The sequence below is a fragment of the Echiichthys vipera genome, assembly GCF_963691815.1.
Source record: "Echiichthys vipera genome assembly, chromosome: 2".
Taxonomy (NCBI): Eukaryota; Metazoa; Chordata; class Actinopteri; order Perciformes; family Trachinidae; genus Echiichthys; species Echiichthys vipera.
The window spans coordinates 37,750,938-37,774,295 of NC_139827.1; the positions used below are offsets into that span (position 1 = coordinate 37,750,938).

Sequence of the window (23,358 nt, forward strand, 5' to 3'; positions counted from 1 at the left end):
TGGAGGCCATTTGAGTACAGTGAACTCATTGTCATGTTCAAGAAACCAGTGATGATTCGTGCTTTATGATATGCCCCATTATCCTGCTGGAATTAGCCATCAGAAGATGGGTACACTGTGGTCATAAACGGATGGACATGGTCAGCAACAATACACAGGTAGGCTGTGGCATTGACGATGCTCAATTGGTACTAATGGGCCCAAAATGTGCCAAGAAAATATCCCCCACACCATTACACCACCACCAGCAACCTGAACCGTTGATACAAGGCAGGATGGATCCATGCTTTCATGTTGTTAACGCCAAATTCTGACCCTACTATTCAATTTCTCAGCAGAAATCGAGACTCATCAGACCAGGCAACCTTTCTCCAAACTGCTATCGTCCAATTTTGGTAAATCTGTGCGAATTGTATTGCAGAACTACGTATTATAAAAATAGAAAGATTTACAAATGAGTCAACAGAGACCGTCTCAGCCATCAAGGGGGTTCTTTATTAACACAAATTGACAGAATCTCTCACTACACCTTCGTCACACAAATTTATACTGATGTTCGTGCATTGAAAAAGTTTATACGCCCCATGGTTTCATATATACACTCGTATTAGTGGTCATCACTTCCCAGGCTCTCCCAGTGTCTTTGTGTGTCCAGAACGTCATCAAACATGCCCATATATAGTCCTGTAATTCACTTGGCAGGATGTGATCTTATCGGCCTCTATTTCCTGTTATCCACTGTTCCTGTTGCACACACGCTTTTTCAATGATAAAGCCTTAATTTTTCCACATGTCCCCCCTCTGAGGGTTCCTAAACCCTCATCAAAGTATGGTTGTCAGAATCATCAGAAAATGTGTTATTGTCAGAAATCAATTCGCCATCATATCTTCATCATGTAATCATTCTTGATCATTTCATCACATGATGGAGGAGAAAAGTCCTGCATAGTCCCCATTGGCCTCTGTTTTGACATGACATAGGTGATGGGCAACTGTGCTGGGCGACCGCGCTAGGCGCAAGCAGCGGCTACATTGATTTCTTCACATTAACCATTTAGCATGTGATAAAAATGAGCTAGTGATAAAACATTTGTAAGTATGGTGAACAAACCCAAGTTGACTCTTAAATGTTTAGCGACAAAATCCTCATCGATCATCGAAAATCATCGAATATTAAAATGAACAAACCATTGAATTTCTAGCACTTAATATTTATACATTGAAATTATGTATTTGAATGTTGTGACTCTGAATTGAAAATTGAAGAGCCTATCATGCCGTCCCTCGCGCTGCACTGGGCCACTCTGACCACACCATGGTTCATCTGATTCCTGCATACAGGCAGAAACTAAAACTCTCTAAACCTGTTTTGAGGACATCAAAGAAGTGGACCAGTAAAGCTGTGGAGGATCTACAGGCGTGCTTGGACTATACTGACTGGGATGTTTTCAGGTCTGCCACAGACTGTCTGGATGAGTACAAAGATGCTGTGATGTCATATATCTGCTTCTGTGAGGACAGCTGTGTACCATCACGCACCAGGGTAATCTACCACAACACACCCTGTTTACAGCAGAACTCATACAGCTAAGGTTGGAAAAGGAAGACGTGTTCAGGAGTGGGGACAGAGAACAGTTTGAAGAGTCCAAATACAGGTTCAGCAAAGCGGTGAGAGATGCTTTACGCATGTACTCAAAGGTCACACTACACTGTCCATCCATACTGTGCCCAAACAGGTTTTACAGGTAAAGTCTAGTCCGTTTGAGCAGTGTGAGTGCAACCGTACCGCACCTAGCTGCGGCCCGCTTGCCGGCCACAGACCGTTTGGGAGAGGTGGGCTTTTGTAAAGCACGTTTGCACATGTTCGAGCACGAGCGTGCGCACGTGTACGAGCACAAGCATGAGGCCTACGGCGGCTCTGACGTCATTTTATGTGCGCCTGTTTGGACATAGAAGAAAAAAGACGGACCATGCGCGGACATTTAAAACAATGGTGGAGAAAGGTTCATGTTGGTGTGATGCGGAGATGGAGTGTTTACTGCACATTTGGTCAGATGAAAATATTTAAAAACAGTCGGACAAGACGCACAAAAACTCCAAGGTCTATGGAAAGATTTGTAAACAAAGCGACGCATCGCGATGACGTCAATCAATGCGTGTTACGGCGTGATGACGTTTATACAGGCAAGTAGCATTCGCGCGAGGCCCAGGCAGTGTGAGTACAAACGGGCCTGGCCCGTGGGGGGAGATGGAGGGGGGGACAAGTACCCTAAAGCACAGGACACGGTATGCACCGACAGTTGGAGTGCGCCCAAAGAGACTCCAACAGCAGTTCTCAGCAAATGACTTAACAACTGCCTGGAAGGGTCTGAGGCTGCTTACAAACTACCTCCCCCTGTGTGACTCCCGAGTGGACACTCTGGAGTCCTTCTGCTTCCTGGGTACCGTGATCAGCCAGGACCTAAAGTGAGAGCAGAACATCAGCTGCATCACTGAGAAAGCAAAGCAGAGGATGTACTTCCTGCAGCTGCTGAAAAAAATTCAACCTGCCAAAGGCAATGATGGTGCACTTCTGCACCTCCATCATTGAGTCCATCCTCACCTCCTCCATCACTGATTTACTGATTAACCCTTGCCACCCCTTACCATTAAATGTTATATTTACGTCCACATACATATGATTAATTACATTAATGCCATCACCTGCACATATGCACGTTTTACTTTATATTTTATATCTAATATTTTAATGTCTTCTTTTTATTTAGTTCTTGCTAAATTATGTGTATTCTTTCTGTGATCCAATAATTTTAATAAAGCCATCTGACTGCTGCGTGTATTGCAGCAGTCAGATGGCTATACGACTATAGACGACTATAAATACAAGCAAAAACATTTCAATGATATAATACTTATTTTGCTTTTAAACCCTTATAGATGAACATTCCAGTCTTTTAACATTAGCTTTGTGGAAAATCCAAATAAGAGAAAATAATTTCTTTACTAGGGCCAGAGTGCTCATCAGCAAGGGAACTATTGTTTTTCTACTTTTACTAAATTAATTGCCTTTTTGACAGCCTGAATATACAGTATATTAAAAATTAAAAAATTGTATATATATTTTTTTGATCAAGGTCTTTTTATTTAGTTTTTACAATTTACAATTGTAAAAAAAAAAAAAAAAGTATTAATACTTGATTTATTCTGAAATACTGTTATTTTTTACTGTTCAGAATTTGATAGAATGTCCACTGTGGCTGAATATTCTCATTTGTCCAGGTCATCATTATCCCCAAAGCAATTTCAGTCAAAAGCAACTGGACTCTTTGAGGTTAGATTGTTGAATCTCCTGGGAAGGGATGAAAGGGCAGCATTGTAAATTGGAGATAAGTGGTGTCTCAGACCTCCTCCTCTGTTTAGCGATGGTTTCTCTATTTTTGCATAGATGGCTTATTTTACTCCTCTTTCAAACCTCTCTGTCCAGGATGTGGACATTGTTGTCATCAAAGGAGTGGGCTTTCTCCTTGAGATGTAAGTGGACAGCAGAGTCCAGGCCTGAGGAGTTAGCTCTCCTGTGTTGGGCCATGCGTTTATGCAGTGGTTGTTTTGTTTCTCCAATACAGAGATCTTTGCATTCCTTGTTGGATTGGACAGTATAAACCAGATTGATTTTGTGGGTGTGTGGCGTTCTGTCCTTGGGATGTACCAGTCCCTGTCTGAGTGGGTTACTGGGTTTAAAATACACAGGGATACAGTGTTTGTTGAAGATCCTCCTAAGTTTCTCTGATACCCCAGCCACACCACCACTTTGGTTTTCTTTCTGGAAGCAGCTGCCGTTTTCACAAATGTTCAGCTGGGGTAGCCACAAGTTGTGGGAGCGCCTCTCAGGTGCTTGCGTTCTTCCCCTTATTCTTCCCCACTGCTGTACTAGCATGCTTTTTTAAATAACCAAGGCACTTTAACAAAAACCTTTATTTTGTGAAAAAAACAGTGAGCAGAATTAGAGCAGAGTAACCACTGTGTCAGCAGAGAAGATTTCAACAATGTTTTATTTCGGGCTATAGGATTAAAAAAAATGAATAGGAAGTGTAGAGGCCCTTGCTTTGGATGACTTCAGCACATGTGCACCGACAGGACATTACTAGTTTCTCACACTGCTCTGGCTTGATCTTGGTCCATTCTTCTTGCAGTCTCTTCCACAGTTCAGTAACTGTAGTGGGTTTCTTAGACATAACTTTGTTGCCAAGGATTTTCCAGAGGTTCTCTATGGGGTTTATATCTGGACTGTGGGCTGGCCATTTCATTGTTTCAATATTCTTAGCTTCAAGGAACTGCTTAACCCATTTTGCAGTGTGACAGGGGCCATTGTCTTGCATGAAAATTGCAGCTGATTGGGAGACAATTGCAATGCCCTGTAGCTATACATGAGGCCCAACTCCTGCTGCAGAAACCATCCCTCAAAACTGACTTCAAAACAGAGCGCGTTTGAAGGCCCGTCACTCCCTTACCGGCACACTCTCTCTCTGAGTGTGCCGGTGCTGGGAGCGCATGCTGCGCTGTTATTGTTCCAGCGGGGCCATGCTCCATCCAAATTGTCTTCTCACAGACCGCATCTCGCGCTCCAGCAGTGACACAAACTTTCGCCCATTTCCCTGAACTCTGTTTGCCCACCGTAGGTTGTCAAGGGTGCACACTCGGCGCCTACGCAACACACATACACCCACACATACACATACACACACGCTCACCTGCTGTTGCTGCAGAGGTCTGTCTCGGTTTCACGGGCCGAACCAGGGCAGTTCCGGATCATAATATAAATAGCACTGGTTTGCCCGCTTCAATCGGTCAGCTGACCGCGGACTATACTAATATTATGATTTATGATGAATGTATGGGGAATTGAGGTATTCTGTGTGAACAATGGCACAGCCATATGCAGGGTTTTTAGTGCCACATACTGAAGTGAAAGTTAATGGGGTTTTTGTGTTTGGGTATTCTGTTTCCCTGTTTACGTGTTGAAACCCCTGTGCTGTGATAATTGGTTTCCCTGGCGGAGGGGCCAAGGGGGTATTTAAAGGAAGCTCAGCTCACTTGAGGGGGGCATTCAGCTGAGAGGCATGTGGGTCCAAAACGCTGCTCTGAAATCCCGTAAATATTTTTTCTCTCTGTCCTGTTGTAAATATTCCTTCTACTTTTGCTTTGCCACCTGTGGATATTTTTCTTTGGTTTTTGGTGTCAATAAAAAAAATAACCACACTGAAGTTTGCCGACTGGGCCCTCATCTATCCATCGCAAAGTCCGAACCCCGACACTTCCTTACACACTTTGGGTTCAGTCTTTCCTTTTCTTGAAAGGGTCATCTCTTTGGCCTTCATCTGGACAACCTGCTGTCTCAGGGTTTCAGTCACCTTAGAGCAGCTTGCCATCTTGCAAAGAAACCAGGTTTTTTTTCCCATTGCCTGTTGGACTTCCACCACTCCAGTTGGATTTTCTGATGATATGGCTCACTGAACCAAGCTTCGAGCTTGCTGTCACATTTTTTCGAACTAGTCCTCCCCGAAGACGGTGTCCGATGCCTCTGTGCTTGTGACGTTGCGGCCCCGAAAGTCGTTGCGGTTCAGAAGTGTGCAAGGCCGGTCTATATCATCCTGGCCTTGCACAGCAACCCTGTCATTTTAGTCACACAACTTCTTTCGGATGGTAAGCTGGTTCTAAAAATCTAAGGTGTTTTTGTCTCGGGTCAAGCACAGAAGCACACGCAGGCAAACAAAAATACTCGAGTGCTGTTGTTTATAAATCGAGTTAATTTGAAACAAGGACTGCTCGAGGAATTGATCACTCAAGCCCATCCCTAATATATACGCATATTAAAATCATCTAAAACTTTGAATCCAAATGATCGAGCCATTATTTAAAATTTATTATTCTAACCCATTCTCCTTCTAATGCTCTCGCTTGTGTCTCAGTTGCATGTGGGGCTTGTGTGTGAGTGAGCGGTTAGGGGTGGGACTGGTCTTGGTTTCACTCAGAGAGGAAGGCAGAGCAAGGCCAAGTTGTGAGAGAGACTGACACAGAGAGGAGAAATAGGCGCACTGGCAAAAGTAATATTTTGGCACCATGCCACGGCCACTTAGAGCAAAACAAAGAAAATGTGTTGAGTATTGTTTGATTCGACATACCATTTAAATGGTACTGATCAATTTTTGAAGTTGATCGTGTTAAATATCTAGGAGTTCATTAAAGTATGACACGTGTAAATGTTAGAAAATAGCCATTCAATTAAAATAGCTGACTTCTTGTTGTGTTTCGGGTATTAGTACAAGACGTTTTTCTGTACGTCTGGAAGAGCTCTATATGTCTACCGGCTTTCATAAATTTGCGTCATTCTTGGAGTCTGGGCTGTATTCTAGGGGGTGCTAGCAAGTCAATTTGCCACGCCCACTTCTGAAACCATAAAATATGTACATTTTTACCAGTATTTGTTACGTTTGGTAAGTTTTTGAACAGAAAAAAGCTCCCCTAAACGTAATTAATATTTGTCAATAATTATAAACAGAGCAAATCCAACTTTGCGCCAGCCCAACATTATTGGTGCTCAGACCCTAATAATCAATGTCCTCAGGGGCATATAGGTTTGCTTCAAGAGGAATTGAAAAAATATAAAATGATTCTTTCATGTGAAAATAATGTATTGTCATTTTTCAAACAAGTCTATGCAAACAAGTACAGTATATCTGTTTCAAGCAGTTATGTGAGATTTATGTGGACATTTTTCATGGAGCCACATTATATAAGAAGTAGCTTTTTTGTGCTTCAAACACAAATTAATGTTGTTAGTTAATGGAAATACATTGTGTGTGTGTGCGTGATTTTCAGGAACCTGCTCCCATGACAGAGGATCTGTTAGAGGAGCAGTCAGAGGTACTGGCCAAACTGGGCACATCAGCTGAAGGCACCCACCTCCGTGCCCGGATGCAGAGTGCCTGTCTTCTCTCTGACATGGAGTCCTTTAAGGTAAACTACGCAGACATACAGACTACTACACATGCTTTATGTTGCTCTGTATCAAGAGTAGAACACATATTGAAAATTTCATGTAAATCGGATGAAGTTTTCCAAATTAGGTTGTCTTCCGGTGGGCATGTAGTTGTCCTCAGGCATGTAAATCGGATGTTTGTCAATTTTTCTTCTGTTAGGGGGCACTATAACAATCAATATTGAGATGGAGATGTGTTCAGGAATGGACTCTTGTCAGTCATGTCATTGTCAGAGGGCTTGGTGATATGGACTAAAAATCATATTTCGATGAGACTTGATATACAGTATATCTCAATATTTTCTCCCATAAAGAAATAACAAACTGTAATGCATACACACTGCTCTGGTTTGATCTTGGTCCATTCTTCTTGCAGTCTCTTTCACAGTTCAGTAACTAGTGGGTTTCTTAGACATTACTTTTTTGCCAAGGATTTTACAGAGATTCTCAATGGGGTTTAGATCTGGACTCCTGGCTGGCCATTACATTCAGTGTTTCTCCTACCATTATATTAGGGGGGCACCCCACCCCCCCAACAGCACCCCCTGACCCCCCACCCCCCTTGAAGGTCAAGTTAATTTATTTTATTTTCTATGTAGCGCCTGTTGTGAAATCTTCATGTTCTGAGACTTATTTTGAAATGTTTGTTGTGTAGTCGCGCTGTATTTCCGTTTCCTTTTAATGCTAGCATCTCGTTACTTTGCTTTGACACTTGTCTATCATAGTGCCATTCATTTTATCACCGGAGATCTTTTTAACTCACCAACTGTGCACTGTACATAAATGTGCGGTGGCCCTCATCGTCTGTTAGGAGGGATGGGCACTGCCTTCATTTTATTTACAAAGCCCTACTTGGGAAGCTGCCTCCATAACTTATCTCCCTGTTGAATTTTAAGTCTGCCTGTTACAGTACCCGGTCACAGAGTTTAATTTCTCCAGACATAACATACATAAGATCTGATTTGCTATTGCGGAATGCTATTCAAGAAGCTCTTAAATTAAAAATGTTTGTGTCTGTTAAAGAATTTAAGAGTTTACTAATTGAGATGGATGTAGCGTAGTGCTTTTGTTTTAAATAAGATGAATTTAGCTCAATGCTCTTGTTTTGATTCTCATAACTTGTATTGTTATTTATTTAAGTTTTAGTTTTACCTCTGATTTCTCAGATTTTACTTAATGTAATTACTGATGTTATGTTTTGTCCTCTTATCAGGGCATTGCTGTAAAAGAGGCTTGTGCTCAGCCAATTTCCCTGAATAAACAATGAATGAATGAATGAATGAATGAAATCATTCGGTTTTAGAAAAAAAACGGGCCTCACCTAGAGCTTGTGGTTTGTTTTGCAAAAATCAACCGTACCTGTATCATCCTCGGCACTCAGTGCAGGGTTGTGTGGGAACTGACTGTCAGGTACAGTTTGAGCACACGCGACAGATCCCCCCTCGCGCATGTAACAGTATCACAGGCACACAACTCTAGCTAGGCATATGCTAAATGATGTTAGCAATTGCTATCCATCAATAAGTTACCCAGCATACGTACCTCTGTGTAGCGTGTACGCCATTTATTGATGACAGAGGAGACAGGAATTTCACAGGAATCTGGTGCACATGCACTGACGAGCACTCGATGGGAGAGAGCAGAGTAGCTTGGTGATAGTGAAAGTTGTAAACTCGAAATTTGTCAACTCGATCTGCGATTTTAATATTTACGTCAACGGATGATGTGATCATAATGCCTGCAGGTAGTGTAAACCTACCTAATGTGTATATGATGCACCTGGATGAAGGTGTTTTTGCGTCCTTTGCATTTATGTCGGACAAGTACAGCCTGCCTGATGCCACTTTTTTCGGTACCTTCAAATGAGACATTTTATCCAAAAGCAATTCCTACATTTTCCGAAGCCCCCATGAAGCTGATATGGACCAATTTCTGGCTCTCAACATACAACACAAACGACTGATATCTGTCATTTATAATAAGATTGCTCCTCTGAGCCCAGTCCCCACTGTCTCACCTAAAAGTGCATGGGAAGAGGATTTGGCATTACTGATGTCCAGTGGAGGTACATTCTAAAACTGGGCCACTCATCCACGATTTGTGCCAGACACGGCATATTACAGTGGAAGGTGCTTCATAGAGCCCATTTCACCAATGCTCGCCAGACGTAACCCTGTGGGGTCTTATTAGCAATAGCCTTACTGTTATTCCTGATGATGCTGAGGACACTTCCTAGTGCCTGGAAGGAGAGACCTACCCTCATCCCACTTCTTTTTAATTTATTTATTTACTTTTGTTTTTCTCTTTCTTGAGTTACGTTATTTAGGTTTTTTTTCTTCTTACTTTACCTATCTACTTATGTTATATGTTATTCGGTTACTTGGTTGGTTATTGTGACTGTGTCTGACGTGGGTTGTTGGGAGGGATAGCGGGATTCATGTTGAGGTTTTGCTGTTCTTGTTCTTACTCTGTACGGTCATACTTTTTTCTGTGTAGAAAAAAAAAGGTGCACTTGGATGCAATAAATGCAATATGTAAACAAATGTTACAACAAATAGCAAGTTAAAAACACACCTGGACATTATTTGTACATCACAGCTGATGCATCTGGACATGGCTGTTTCACAGGAAGTCTGTGTGTTTTAAGTGTAGCAGACCCCTTTTGTTTTCAGGTGATTAACTTCACTAGGGCCTATATATTTCATAGTTTAAATAGTCACTGTTCTTTGACAAGTATGGCTGCATACACCAACTATAAAATACAGTCACATCCATCTACTTCATGAAAATAAAGCAGCCTGTATACATAATTGTTCCATATTCATAACCTTTGCATTCTGCATTGTTTGTCATGTTTACAATTTCATTGTCCTGTGCTTATAAGCGCGAGATCTGTGTCTGGTGACTCAGTTCACTACTGTATGTCTGTGCGTAATATTACGTGGGGAGATTTAATACTTCGTGAAGGAACCTTTTGCTTTAATTACAGCCATCACTCTGTTTGGAAATATCTCTACCAGCTGTTTGCACCTAGATTGGGAATATTTCCCCAATCTTCCTTGTAGAACTGTTCGTGTTCAGTCAAACTCTGTCGTGAGCGGCGATGGACTGCACTCTTCAAGTCCATCCAAGAGGCAAGAAAGAAGCCTCTTCTGAAAAAATGTCACACTGAGTCTTGTAAAAAAACATATTGAAGATTCTGATGCCATACGGCAAAAGGTTATATGGTCAGATGAGACCAAAATTGATCTTTTTGGGCTGAACTCCAAGAGCTATGTTTGGCTGGAACCAAACACCGCAAACAAAATATACCAGAGCTATAGTGAAGCATGGTGGTGGCAGCATTATGTTGTGGGCTTGTTTCTCTTCAGCAGCAATTGGTCAGGATTGAAGGGGAAATGGATGCTGTCAAGTACAGCCCAAATTCTTGAGGAAAACCTTCAGCCCTCTGTTAAGACACTTGAAAATGGGCAAGTGGTTCACCTTCCAGCATGGCAACGACCTAAAACACACAGCCTAGAAACAGCACAGTGGCTAAAGGACAGGAAGGTGAATGTCCTTGAGTTGCCTAGTCAGAGCCCTGACCTAAATCCTATAGAACATCTGTGGATGGCCTTGAAGAGTGCAGTCCATCGCAGTTCACCACAGAATTTGACTGAACTCAAACAGTTCTGCAAGGAAGAATGGGGAAATATTTCCCAATCTAGGTGCACAAAGCTGGTAGAAACATATACAAACAGACTGATGGTTGTAATAAAAGCAAAAGGGGCCCCCACAAAGTATTACATCTGGGGACTCATCACTTTTCCAACCCTGCTATTCTAGTTTTTAATTTTTTTTATTAATTTTAAGAAATTAAAAAAAAAAATTCACTTGAAGGTTGTAAGGCAAAATGTGTTAATAAATTATGTATTATCATTTCAGGCTGTAAAACAAAAAAAGTGACTATTTCAAAAGGGCATCATGACTTTCTATAAGCACTCTACGCATCAGGTAGGCTAATGATCACGTCATCCATTGACGTGAATATTAAGTAGCCATGTGGAACACACAGTGTCTTCAAAATATGATTCCATCAGATCTCATATCTACACTGTTTAACCCAAGTGGGCACCTATGCGAAGTCCCATTATTTTTTACAGACATTTGCAAGCAAACTCAAAAGTAACACTGAAAAATACGAATGATAATGATTTATGGCTACAAATTTTGTAATTCATAAAACTAATGATAGTTTATATGAGTAATAGTAATAATAGCAGCAGGAAGCATCACGCCAGACCACGGCAGCAGGCACCACCACAATCAGCAGAGACCTGTGAGACAACTAATCACAAACAACTCCAGGGAAGAATTTGAATTAATTAAATGCAATAATGACACATGAATGATACAGATAGAGAGGATATAAGCTCACAGTATCAAGAACAGTCGTATCCTCCAGTAGACTAGGCCTATAGCATTATAACTAGGGGCTAGTCCGCCCTAACTATAAGATTTATCAAAAAGGAAAGTTTTAAGTTCACTCTTAAATATAGGCACGGTATCTGCCTCCTGAACTACACTTGGGAGTTGGTTCCACAGTAGGGGAGCTCAAATGAAGGCTCTGCCTCCCATTCTACTTTTGGAGACTCTAGGAATGACAAGTCACCTTGCATTTGGAGAGCACAGCGATCTAGTCAGGTAATACCGTACTATGAGCTCTTTAAGATACGATGGAGCCTGAGCAATAAGAGCTTTGTAGGTAAGAAGGATTTATGTCGCCAATGACTGGACTGTTATAACGAAACTTGAAGTTTTATATCCATAACAACACTGTCATGATCCGATATAATAATATTACCTATAACAAGTCAAAACTAGCTGAAATTGAGTTCTGTGCAGAAAGAGATAGTACACTCTGGTCTGACAACCATGAGGTGCAGAGAAGATGGTATTTTCTTTGTTAGCAGGGTGGAGACTTCTCCACATCATCAAATCCAAGATCCTTACAAATTGCAGTGAGCTTTTGCTTGAGGAGACGGAGCCTTAGCACTATGAGTAAACCTATCTATGAGTGTCCCCAAAGCAATTTCAGTCAAAACCAACTGGACTTGGTTATTTGTCTAGGAAGACGTTTCACCTCTCATCCAAGATGCTTCATCAGTTCATTTACGCAACTGACCAAGCTGGGACTGGTCTAACTATCTGGTGTGGAGATCCAGCTATTTAACCTTTCACACAGCCGATGATGTCATCGAAAACCTTGTGCTCCAAGTGCCAACAACCGTCGTTAGAGTAACAGTCGTTGGTGGGAAGTAGGTTTTCGTCTTAGTTAGTCGTTAGTAGTTAGCTCTTTTGGGACATAACAACAAGTCGTTGGAGTCACAGGAGGCCCTTTGTGAACACTAATTCTTTGAGGTTAAATTGTTGAATCTCCTGGGAAGGGATGAAAGGGCAGCATTGTAAATTGGAGATAAGTGGTGTCTCAGACCTCCTCCTCTGCTTAGCGATGGTTTCTCTACTTTTGCATAGATGGCTTCTTTTACTCCTCTTTCAAACCATCTGTTCTCTCTGTCCAGGAAGTGGACATTGTTGTCATCAAAGTAGTGGGCTTTCTCCTTGAAATGTAAGTGGACAGTATAGTACAGGCCTGAGGAGTTAGCTCTCCTGTGTTAGGCTATGTGTGTATGCAGTGGTTGTTTTGTTTCTCCAATGTAGAGATCTTTGCATTACTCGTTGCATTGAAAAGCATAAACAAAATTGCTTTTGTGGGTGTGTGGGGTTCTGTCCTTGGGATGTACTAATCTCTGTCTGAGTGTGTTACTGGGTTTGAAATGCATAGGGAGTCAGTGTTTGTTGAAGATCCTCCTGAGTTTCTCTGATACCCCAGCCACATACGGAATGACTATGTTGTTTCTCTTGTTTTCTTTTTCAACCACTTTGGTTTTCACAAAGGTCCTGCTGGGGTAACCCCAAGTTGTGAGGGCTTCTCTCTGGTACTTTCTTTCTTCCCCTTAGGCCTGTGAGCAGATGGATACGTTGTCAGCTGTGTGTTGAAGGGTTCAGATAACTCCAAGCTTGTGTTCCAGGGGATGGTTGGAGTCAAACAGTAGATATTGATCTGTGTGAGTGGGTTTTTCTGTATACCCCAATATGGAAGCTCCTGTCATTCTCCATATGTACTTCACAGTCTCAGAAAGGCAAACTGTTTTCCTTGACTTCTTCTCTGGTGAACTTGATGTTTCTGTCCACTAAGTTTATATGTTCGGTAAAAGTTTTCACCTCTTTGGATTTGATTTTAACCCATGTGTCGTCTACATATCTGAACCAATGGCTGGGGGTTATTCCTTTGAAGGAGTTCAAAGCCTTGTCCTCTACTTCCTCCATGTATAGATTTGCCACAATAGGGGATACTGGTGAACCCATGGAACAGCCTTGTCTTTGTCTGTAAAAATTACCATTAAACTGGAAATATGTGGTGTTCAGGTGTAAGTTGTCCTGTGTGAGCTGCTCTCTTACTGTGGCCAGAGCCTCCATGGTTGGAATACAGGTAAACAAGGAAGTCACATCGTAGGATACCATGGTTTCATCTGGATCCATTTTTAGGTCTCTGACTTTTTTTGGTGTTGTGGGGTGTTGCCCATCAGTGGTGCCAGGATATTGGCTATGTGCTTGGCAATGTTGTAAGTGACCGAGTTTATGCTGCTGACAATGGGCCTGAGCGGGGCCCCTTCTTTATGGATTTTTGGGAGTCCATATAAGCAGGGGGTTGAGTCCTGGGGATAGAGCCTGTAATGTTGTGATTTGTCAATGACCCCTTCTTTTTGTAGGCGCTGTAGACACTCTATAACCTTTTTTTTTTTGTAACCGCTGGTAGGGTCTCGTTTCAGAGTTTTGTAAGTGCATCTACCCTTGTCTAATGGCTGTATTGTGATGTTGTGGTCTTTTGCTTAGTGCTCACTGCATTTATCTCCTCAATAGTGAGGTTGGATCGACTTGGGTCAATGCTGCTGACACTTTTAACCTTAGCTGTTCAGCCTCAGTTCCAGTAAGGTTGTTTTTCTTTATAGCAGATTGTGTATCTGTAATCAACTCCACTATGGGTAACTCTTTTGGTGTCATGGAAAATTTCAAGCCCTTGGCTAAGACCTCCTTCTATGAGTGGGAAAGATCTCTCTCCGACAAATTCATAACCCATCTGTTATGTATTCAAATAACCAAGTCCAGTTGTTTCTGATTGAAATTGCTTTGGGGATAACGATGACCTAGACAAATGAGAACATTCACAGGCCTATCTATGAGTGGAATCAACGTGGATTGTTTTTTCCGGCATAGGTTGAGGACTTGGTAGCACACCAGCCGCCCTAAGCTTGGACTCCCCATCTACACTGAGCGTGCATAACATGCTCCCTGAATCTAGCATCCCCCTTAAGGGTAACTGGCCCCCAATTGACACTGGAGCATAAAACAAGTTGCTAGCCCCTTCTACTCTTTGTGACCCCACGACAATAAAAGTTTTGTCTTCTTTTTTTTTTTGGTTAATATTTTTATTAGGAGGTAAGGCACATTAGATCAGGATTCAATGTTATACGTACATTGATTATCACATCACATCCGCATCGCAATTGAAGATATAAACATACCGATACAATGGAAATACTGTGCATCATGATGAATGAACAGGATATACAGTCTGCCTCCTAAGATGTTTTTTTTCATTTTATACATGTGGCCCAATAGGAAAATGATCAGGCGACATACTATGCGCATCCCAAAGTCAATAAATAAATAATAATAATAATAATAATAATAATAATGAATAAAATAAATAAATATAAAAGAAAAGGAAAAAAAAGGAAAAAAATAGGTGAATAAGCGTTTAAGCTACAGGGTATTAACAGGTTAATACATTAAATAATAATAATGATAAAGATAAAAAGAAAGAGAGGGGATGGGGATCCATCAGTCAGGAGAGTGAAAAAAAGTTAAAAAGGAAAACCACTTGTAAAAATTATCAGAGTTACCTTTCACTGAATATCTGATCTTCTCCAGCTTTAGAAAAGACATGGGCCCTAATTTATCAAACGAACGTACGGCAGAGATCCGTGCGTACAACCATTTCCACGCAAACTTCGGCATTTATCAATTTGGACGTGAGCGGGAGCTACGATCAAATTTCACGTCAGGTCTGAGATCGTGTACGCAAATTTGAGCCTGTGGATTTGCGGTGCAGCACAGCAAAATCTGGCTGAAAATAATTAACAAACCTCAGCTGTCATTAAGCATGAGCAGTCACATATTAGGAACAGATCAAAACGGATTCTTAAAACAAATTAAAAAAAATAAAAATTGTGGTTATAGCAATTGATGTACTCATGTGCGTCTGAAGGCACCATCCATTAATGATTACGCCTTCATCAATATCAAAAACTACCACTCGATGAATGTACAGGTGATTTGTGATGCCAAGCTATCGTTTTTAAACGTGGTGGCCAGGAGGGACACATGATTCTTTTATATTTCAAAACAGCTGTGTTGGCGCGGGGCTGCAGGAAGGCGCACTGCAGAGCCCAAAGTCACCTCCTCGGTAAGTGGCTACCCTCGATAAATTGCATTAAATCAAACAAGGTATCAGATGATTAACATTTTGGTATGGTTCTTCTAGGTGACAAAGGTTATCCTCTAACGGAATACCTAATAACCCCGCTGGCAAACCCCGCTACAGAGCAGGAGCGCAGGTTCAACAGTGTGCACAAACGCACACGGGTCACAGTTGAGCGCTGCTTCCGGTTGACTGCCTCGTTATTCTTTTCCATACAGTGTTTTAAGGGCCCCTTTTATTCCACTCTTAAGACTGCCAAAAAGCACATGTTTATTTGGCTCCATCTCGGATATCAGGATGCCGATCTCTGTGTTGGAAAAGTTTCTTTTCTTACCAGTGTTTCTTCTCTCCACGTTTGACCTCAGTGGGCGAGGCCTCCGAACCAGGAATATTTAAGGGCGTAACATGTCAATGAAGATCGAATTCAGCTGCCGCATTTATCAAGGCCCGCTCTTTCTTACGCTGAGATTGGTCAGATACAAATGTTTCATAAATCACACGTGTGTCCTGTCGTACGACCAATTTTGCGCTCAGATCTGTGCCCGTTTTCACGCAAGATTGATAAATGACGGCCATGGTGTCTTTGAGCCACTGGGTGCTTGAGGGAGCTTTAGTTGACTTCCAGTGGGCGGCTGTGGCTTGGTGGCAGAATGGGTCGTCCTCTGTTTGAGAGATTGCTGGTTCGATCCCCATCTCCCCCTGGTCCACATGTCGAAGTGTCCTTGGGCAAGACACTGAACCCCGAATTGCTCCCCGTGCTGCGCATGGGTGTGTAAATGTGGTGTGAATGGTTAGATCAGATTAGATGGTATGTAGATGTCCACTGCCATCAGTGTGAATGTCTGTGTGAAACACATCACTGCTCCTCTAAGTCACACCATGGCAAATCCACTGATTGGTACCAAAATGATATCTTATGGATATGTGCTGCCCAATAATACAATTGAAAATTTGGAAGTGACAATCCGCCATTGAATTTACATCTCTGAAGTATAGATTTGCGGATCCTGGATGCCTTTCCACACCATAGGAATTGAGAAATAGTTTGATCAACTGTTTTAAAGTACTGCTTAGGCAGGAAAAGTGTGAGACAGTGGAACAGAAATAGAAATTTGGGCAAAATGTTCATTTTGACTGCATTAATTCTTCCAATTAGTGATAGAGTTAGGTTTCGCCATCTTTGGAGGTCAAATTTAATTTTAGACATTAATGGCAGGAAATTAGCAGAAAAAAGAGAGTCTAGCGTTCTGGTTACATTTATCCCTAGATACTTAAAGCCAGAGAGTCTCAATTTTAAAGGGATTCAAGATTCAAGATTCAAGAAGCTTTATTTATCCCGAGGGAAATTATTGTGCAACAGTTTCATACAAAGGCGGAAAAGGATCAGAGTAACAATAAGCATAAAAACATAAATCAAATCAAAATAAAGCTAACGTCAGATAAATCAGATAAATCAAGCAATGAACCAAGTGTGACAGAGTGCAACAGACGTCGTGGTTAAGCGTAGGTATATACAATATACAACAATACGCAGCGTGCAGTTTAGCAGCAGATTGAAATAAAATAAGTACAAACTACATAAGTGAGAAGGAGCGATAAGTTATAAGTGTTAAAAATGTTAAAAATGTAGCAGCATGTCCTACAGAACTAAGTGACAGTATGGCACAGTGGAGTGTAGCAGCATTTCGTACTTCAGTCAGTTACAGTAAACCACAGTGAAATGTAGCAGCATGTCCTAAAGCACAGTAAGTGTATCAGCAGATAGTTACAGTAAACCATTAATAAATAAATAAAGTGATGTAGTGGTGATATAAAGTGACAGTGTCGAATAGCAGCATTACTTACTGAAGTAAGTGACAGTACAACTGAATAAAGTACAACTGAATAAAGTGATGCAGTGATGGTAAATAGTGACAAAGTGAATGTCAGAAGATGTCAGACTGTTTGAGTTGTGATGCTGAAGCATTTACCGGGTAGCATTCACTTTTAGAGATATTTACTTTATAGCCAGAGAATGATCCAAATCTCTGAAAAATAGATAAAATTGTTGGGATGGAAAGGACAGGATCTTAGACATAGAGCAATAAATCGTCAGCATAAAGTGATAGCTTAATTTCTGTGCCCAATCGTGAAATCCCAGTAAGATGGAGGAGGACCTCAGAAGGATTGACAAGGGCTCTATAGCTAGTGCAAACAATAGGGGAGATAAAGGACACCCCTGTCTGGTTCCAAGGGCAAGAGTGAAAAAACTGGATTGGGTGTTATTGGTGGTGATACTAGCTTGTGGAGATGTATAGAGGAGACGTATCCACGAAATGAAAACATTTCCCAGCCCAAATTTTTTTTAGTACAGTGAATAAATAGTCCCATTCAACCCTGTCGAATGCTTTTTCGGCATCAACCGAGATCACTACTTCAGGTGTAGCTGTGTTGGTTTTAGAGTAGATAATATTTAAGAGAGTGTGGACATTAAAAAACAGCTTCCGCCCCTTAACAAAACCAGTTTGCTCAGATGAAACGATAGTTGGTACAATATTTTCCAGCCGATGGGCTTAAGCTTTCGCAAGGATCTTAGCATCCACATCAGTGAGAGAGGTCTGTAGGAGCTGCAGAGAACTGAATCCTTATTTTTTTTTAAGAGGAGAGGCTTATCTTAAAGTGTGAGGGAGAGTGCCATGTTGTAGCGACTCCTTATATACAGCATGCAGTAATGGGGACAATTTGTCTTGAAACCTTTTAAAAAACTCAACCGAGAATCCGTCAACGCTAGGGGTCTTGTTATTTTGCATGTTTCTCATAGCTAGAGTAATTTCTTCTACTGTTAATGGGGAGTCAAGTTCTTTTGCAGAGTCTGGGTTTATCAGTGGAAAATTGAGGCTATCTCGGAACGAGTTCATTCCAGTAGTATCAGGTGGAGATTCAGACTTATATAGAGAGGAATAGAATGAGTGAAAAACAGAATTAATTGTGGTGGGATCTCTATGCAATGTGCCTGAAGAATCTTTTATCTGGGTAATCATACGTGAGGCTGCCTGGCGACGTAGCTGATGAGCTAGAAGCCAGCTTGCCTTATCACCATGTTCCTGATACCGTATGTGGCACGTGACTGTAAGAGAAGTCGTTCTGCATCATTAGTGGTGAGAAAATCAAATTCAGTCTGCAGCTCAACACGTTGTTTAAGTAAACCGGCAGGCAGCAAGTTGTTGGTCTAATTTAGTGATATTAATTGAGAGTTCTTGCAATTTGGCTTTACCAGACTTGGTCAAATGGGCCGAGTAGGAGATTATTTATCACCGTAGGTATGCTTTTAACGATTCCCAGAGCAGTGAGCACGAGACTGGGTCCGTGTCATTTTTATTTATAGCAATAAAATCGTCAATTTTAGCTGCAATAAATTTATTAAACTTATCATCTGAAAAAAGTAATGTATTAAACCTCCAAGGTGTTGAATAACGGGGTTGTGAGGAAAACTGAATATCCAAAGAAAGAGGGACATGATCAGAAATAACAATAGGGTGGTAATTAACACTAGTAAGTACTTTAGGAATTAGTTCAGCATCAATAAAATAGTAATCAATCCGAGAGAAAGGCCGATGCATCTGTGAAAAAAAGGAATATTCCTTGGATTGTAAAATCTCCAAGGGTCAATGCAACCATTTTTGGACATGAAATCGGAAAGAGACCTCGACATTAACGATGGGGTCAGAGTTCTTGGGTTAGAGCGTTCTAAATTGGGATCAATTACACAATTCATATCCCCTCCAATTATAAGGTGATTGTTATTCAATGAGGGAAGACATTCAAAAAGCTTATTATTAAAATGCGGATCATCGAAATTGTGGGCGTATATGTTAACTAATAAAATGGGAACTTGGGATAGTGTACCTGTAACAATTAAGTATCTGCCATTTTCGTCTGATATAACCATAGAAGCCGAAAACTGAATTGACTTACTGATTAAAATACCAACCCCCCTGGCTTTAGAATTGAAGTTCGAGTTAAACATCTCCAAGACCCAAGGACATTAAGTCTGATCTGGTCTTTATATATGACCAGGACTGAAACAGTTCAGCTATAGTATGTAAAGCCTACAGTGTGTGTGGGTCAAGTGGTCCCTAGAACCACAAACTCTGCATGGAAAGGACCTGCCGGTTACGGGGCCGGCCAGGTTGACGGTGGGCAGGTTGGCGGCGGATAGCTGCTTGGTCTTTGACTGGTTGCAAGAGAGGCGTTACACAAGGACAGATCTCTGTCAAACATAGCCACAACCTGCTCTACAGCCTTCTCACTGGTCATTGGCAGCCCGAGTTTGACTAAAGAGGGCAGCAGAGGGAAAGGGCAAGGATGCAGGCATGTATTGACGTGCTGTCACATTGTCTGGCTGAGCCTGAGGGCAGACTGAGGGCACTCACACTGTCTGCCCGTACCGTGCCCCGGGCTTTAGGGTACGAGTTTTTTTTTTTATATGTCCGAACAGAAGCACATAAAATGTCGCCAGAGCCGCCGTAGGCCTCATGCTAATGCTCGTACACATGCGCACACTTGTGCTCGTACATGTGCAAACATGTTTACAAAAGCCCACCTCTCTCAAACGGGCCGTGGACGGCCATCTGGCCGCAGCTAGGCGCGGAGCGGTTGCACTCACACTGGTCAAACGAACTAGGCTTTACCTGTAAAACCTGTTTTGGACAGTGTGAGTGCGCCCTAAGGGAAGAGGCCGGCAAGGAGGTGGGATGGTGCATGTGTTGGAAGGCATCAGTCACAGAGCTCTGACTGCAAGCTGACAAGCCCACTGCACTTTGGGACAGTGCTGCTGTCTGTTTCACCTTTCTCATATGGCTATCCAGACGCTCCTGAACCTCAACCCGGGTCCAAAGCTCAGGTGACTTTAGCTGGAAAGACATAGCTAGGCTTGGGTCGGGACAGCTCGGGACAACTTAATCACAGTGGTCCTCTGCAGACCTACTCTGTCTCCTGAGACACTCGTCAGCAGCATCAGTTGATTTGTCAAGGCGAATCCTGTAGTCTATTGCACTTGCACTGGCACAGGGAATGGTGCTGTAAAAATCTTTCATGGGAAGATTAGAGTATGACAGATCACTGAAGTCCCCCTTTAATATGTAGAACACAGCAGTTGGTAGGTCAGTCGCACGCAGCTGCGAAGTGACACCTTCACCACATTCCTAGCTTTGCCAGTTAATCTTGACATTATCAGGTTGAACATTCCAGCATGAGTGTCACACTCAGGTCGCACTCACACTGTCCATCCGTACCATGCCCAAACAGGTCTTACGGGTAAAGCCTGGTTCGTTTGACCAGTGTGAGTGCAACCGCACCGCGGCTAGCTGTGGCCCACTTGCCGGCCACGGACCGTTTGGGAGGCGGGCTTTTGTAAAGCACATCTGCACATCTACGAGCACCAGCGTGCGCACGTTCACAAAAGTAGTGTAATATATTTTAAGAAATAGTAGATAACTGTAAAATGAATGTCTAAAAAGTGCTGTCTCTCACTCTATTTTTTGCCATAGAGGGACTGAGATGAAATGTGACTCTATAATGACCTCATACTACATATTTAGCTTCATGGGATGTGTGCAAATGAAAAAATGAGCATTACAAAAGTTTATTTTCCAAACCAAGTATTAACTATATACAAAAAACACTATTTACAATATTTACTCAATGTGCATGTTTTTATGCTTCATATATTCAGCTGTGCCATGTGCAGGTGCATGAGGTGCTGTTGATTGTGGGGGAGGTACTTGTGCTCTCTGCTAGTGGTGGTGATGTCTGTGGTGGAGGATGATCTTGACCTGGTGGCGGGCAGAAAAGGAGTTGGTGGCTGCTATTCACTGGGCCTTGATGTTAACTTTACATTCAGTATAAAAATCGCATACACATAAATACTGTAAATATTCTATGAAAGACAGTTTCAACTGTGCAGAACAGTATGCTAAAAAAATGGCCAAACATATCCATTCATCAATGCTATTTGTAAGTGAAGCTCACTTTTACAAAACTAAATTACTGTATTTTCCCCACTATAAGGCGCACCTAAAAACCTTCAAATTTCTCAAAAGCTGGCAGTGCGCCTTATAATCCGGTGCGCCTTATATATGGACCAATATAGAGCCACAACAGGTCTTGCAACTACGGTAAGCAACCGCCGACTCTATTTTCCCCCGTAGAAGAAGTAACGTGCGGTGCATGTTGTGATATATGACTGTGCGAAGCGTGCCGTTTCATTTCCATTTGTGTGTTTGTGTAAAGACCCCAAAATGGCTCCTATTAAGAGACACGCTTACGACGCAGAGTTTAAACTCAAGGCGATTAGTCACGCAGTAGAACACAGGAATAGAGCAGCAGCGAGAGAGTAACATTAACGAATCAATGGTGCAGAAGTGGAGGAAGCAACAAGACCTGCGCCAAGTAAAGTAAACTAAACAGAGTTTCCGAGGGAACAGAGCGAGATGGCTACAGTTGGAGGACAAACTCGAACAGTGGGTTGTTGAACAGAGAGCAGCAAGTAGAAGTGTCCGTACAATCACTAATCGACTGAAGGCAACAGCGCTAGCCAATACTATCCAGCTGCAGACCCGGAGCACAAGCCCCTCACTTGACACAAGCCCCTCACCTGTTATAATCCCCTCACAGGCCCCTTGCTTGACCGAAGTGACGCAAAAGTTTTTTTTTCAAGTGAGGGACTTGTGTCAAGTGAGGGGCTTGTGCTCCGGGTCTGCAGCTGGATGCTACTCGCGAACTTAACATCAATGAATTTAGAGGCGGTCCTTAACGTAACCCCAGCCTCGACTGTAGCGTCTATTCTATGCGCCTTATAATGCGGTGCGCCTTATATATGGAAAAAAGTTTCAAAATAAGCCATTCATTGAAGGTGCGCCTTGTAATGTGGTGCGCCTTATAGTGCGGAAAATACGGTACTATGACAGGGTGATACTTTACTAATGGACAGTCTCATGATACACAAAGCAATTTCATGCATTGCACACAGAAGCACACTTTGGCCAATCTGGTCACATCTACGCACAGTTTTTGTAAAGTAAAACACTTAACCGTCTTGAAATGGATCTCTATTGTTCCACTGTCGGAGGAGTCAAACCCCTCTGGCCCAGAAGCATCGTCATCTTCACCACAACTTTACCAAATCAGTTCCAGAACACCTCTACTGTGAACTTTTATAATACCTTGTCAGCGTTCTTGTGTTGTGGAAATGTACACAATAACATATTCAGTGTTGTAGGTAGATCCTTAGTGTCTATTGGTTAATTTCAAAGAAAATGGTGACTGAGGTGCAAGTCCACCAACTACGCACAGAGAGGCAGATGAGGGTCAAACGCTCTCTTTCCTGTCTTCTAATTGGCCATGTGATTGACAAATGATCTCTAGAAAAAAAAAATATAATGCGGAAGTGGAGATTCTGCCGATTCTGTCAATATTTAAATCACATTTCTACGCTCTATTATCACTGAGATATTGACAGAGACAGTGAATAAACATTATTTGGATGCGCCGGCGCCAACCTGGTAGCACCTCATCATGTCCTCCCACTTATGGATAGAAAACTCATCAGTATGATTGCCTCTGAAATAAGGTGGTGCTTTTGCATTTTACTGTACAATGACATCCTGGCTGGATGGCTAACCCATGGGAGACTGGCTGGGTAGTGCTAACATGATGCGTACTGCTTAAGTTAGGTGAGATGCTATCTCCAATCTGTTTA

General features: G+C 42.1%; 1 protein-coding gene across 2 annotated transcripts in view; it reads left to right on the forward strand.

The window, feature by feature from the left end:
* rab3gap1 (RAB3 GTPase activating protein subunit 1) overlaps window positions 1–23,358 on the forward strand; it is a 133,274-nt gene that overhangs the window by 58,897 nt on the left and 51,019 nt on the right. For both annotated transcript variants that reach the window (XM_083925041.1, XM_083925042.1), the window contains exon 18: window positions 6,877–7,014. In XM_083925041.1, the coding sequence (XP_083781167.1) occupies window positions 6,877–7,014 (138 nt within the window). The remainder of the gene's footprint in view (window positions 1–6,876; window positions 7,015–23,358) is intronic.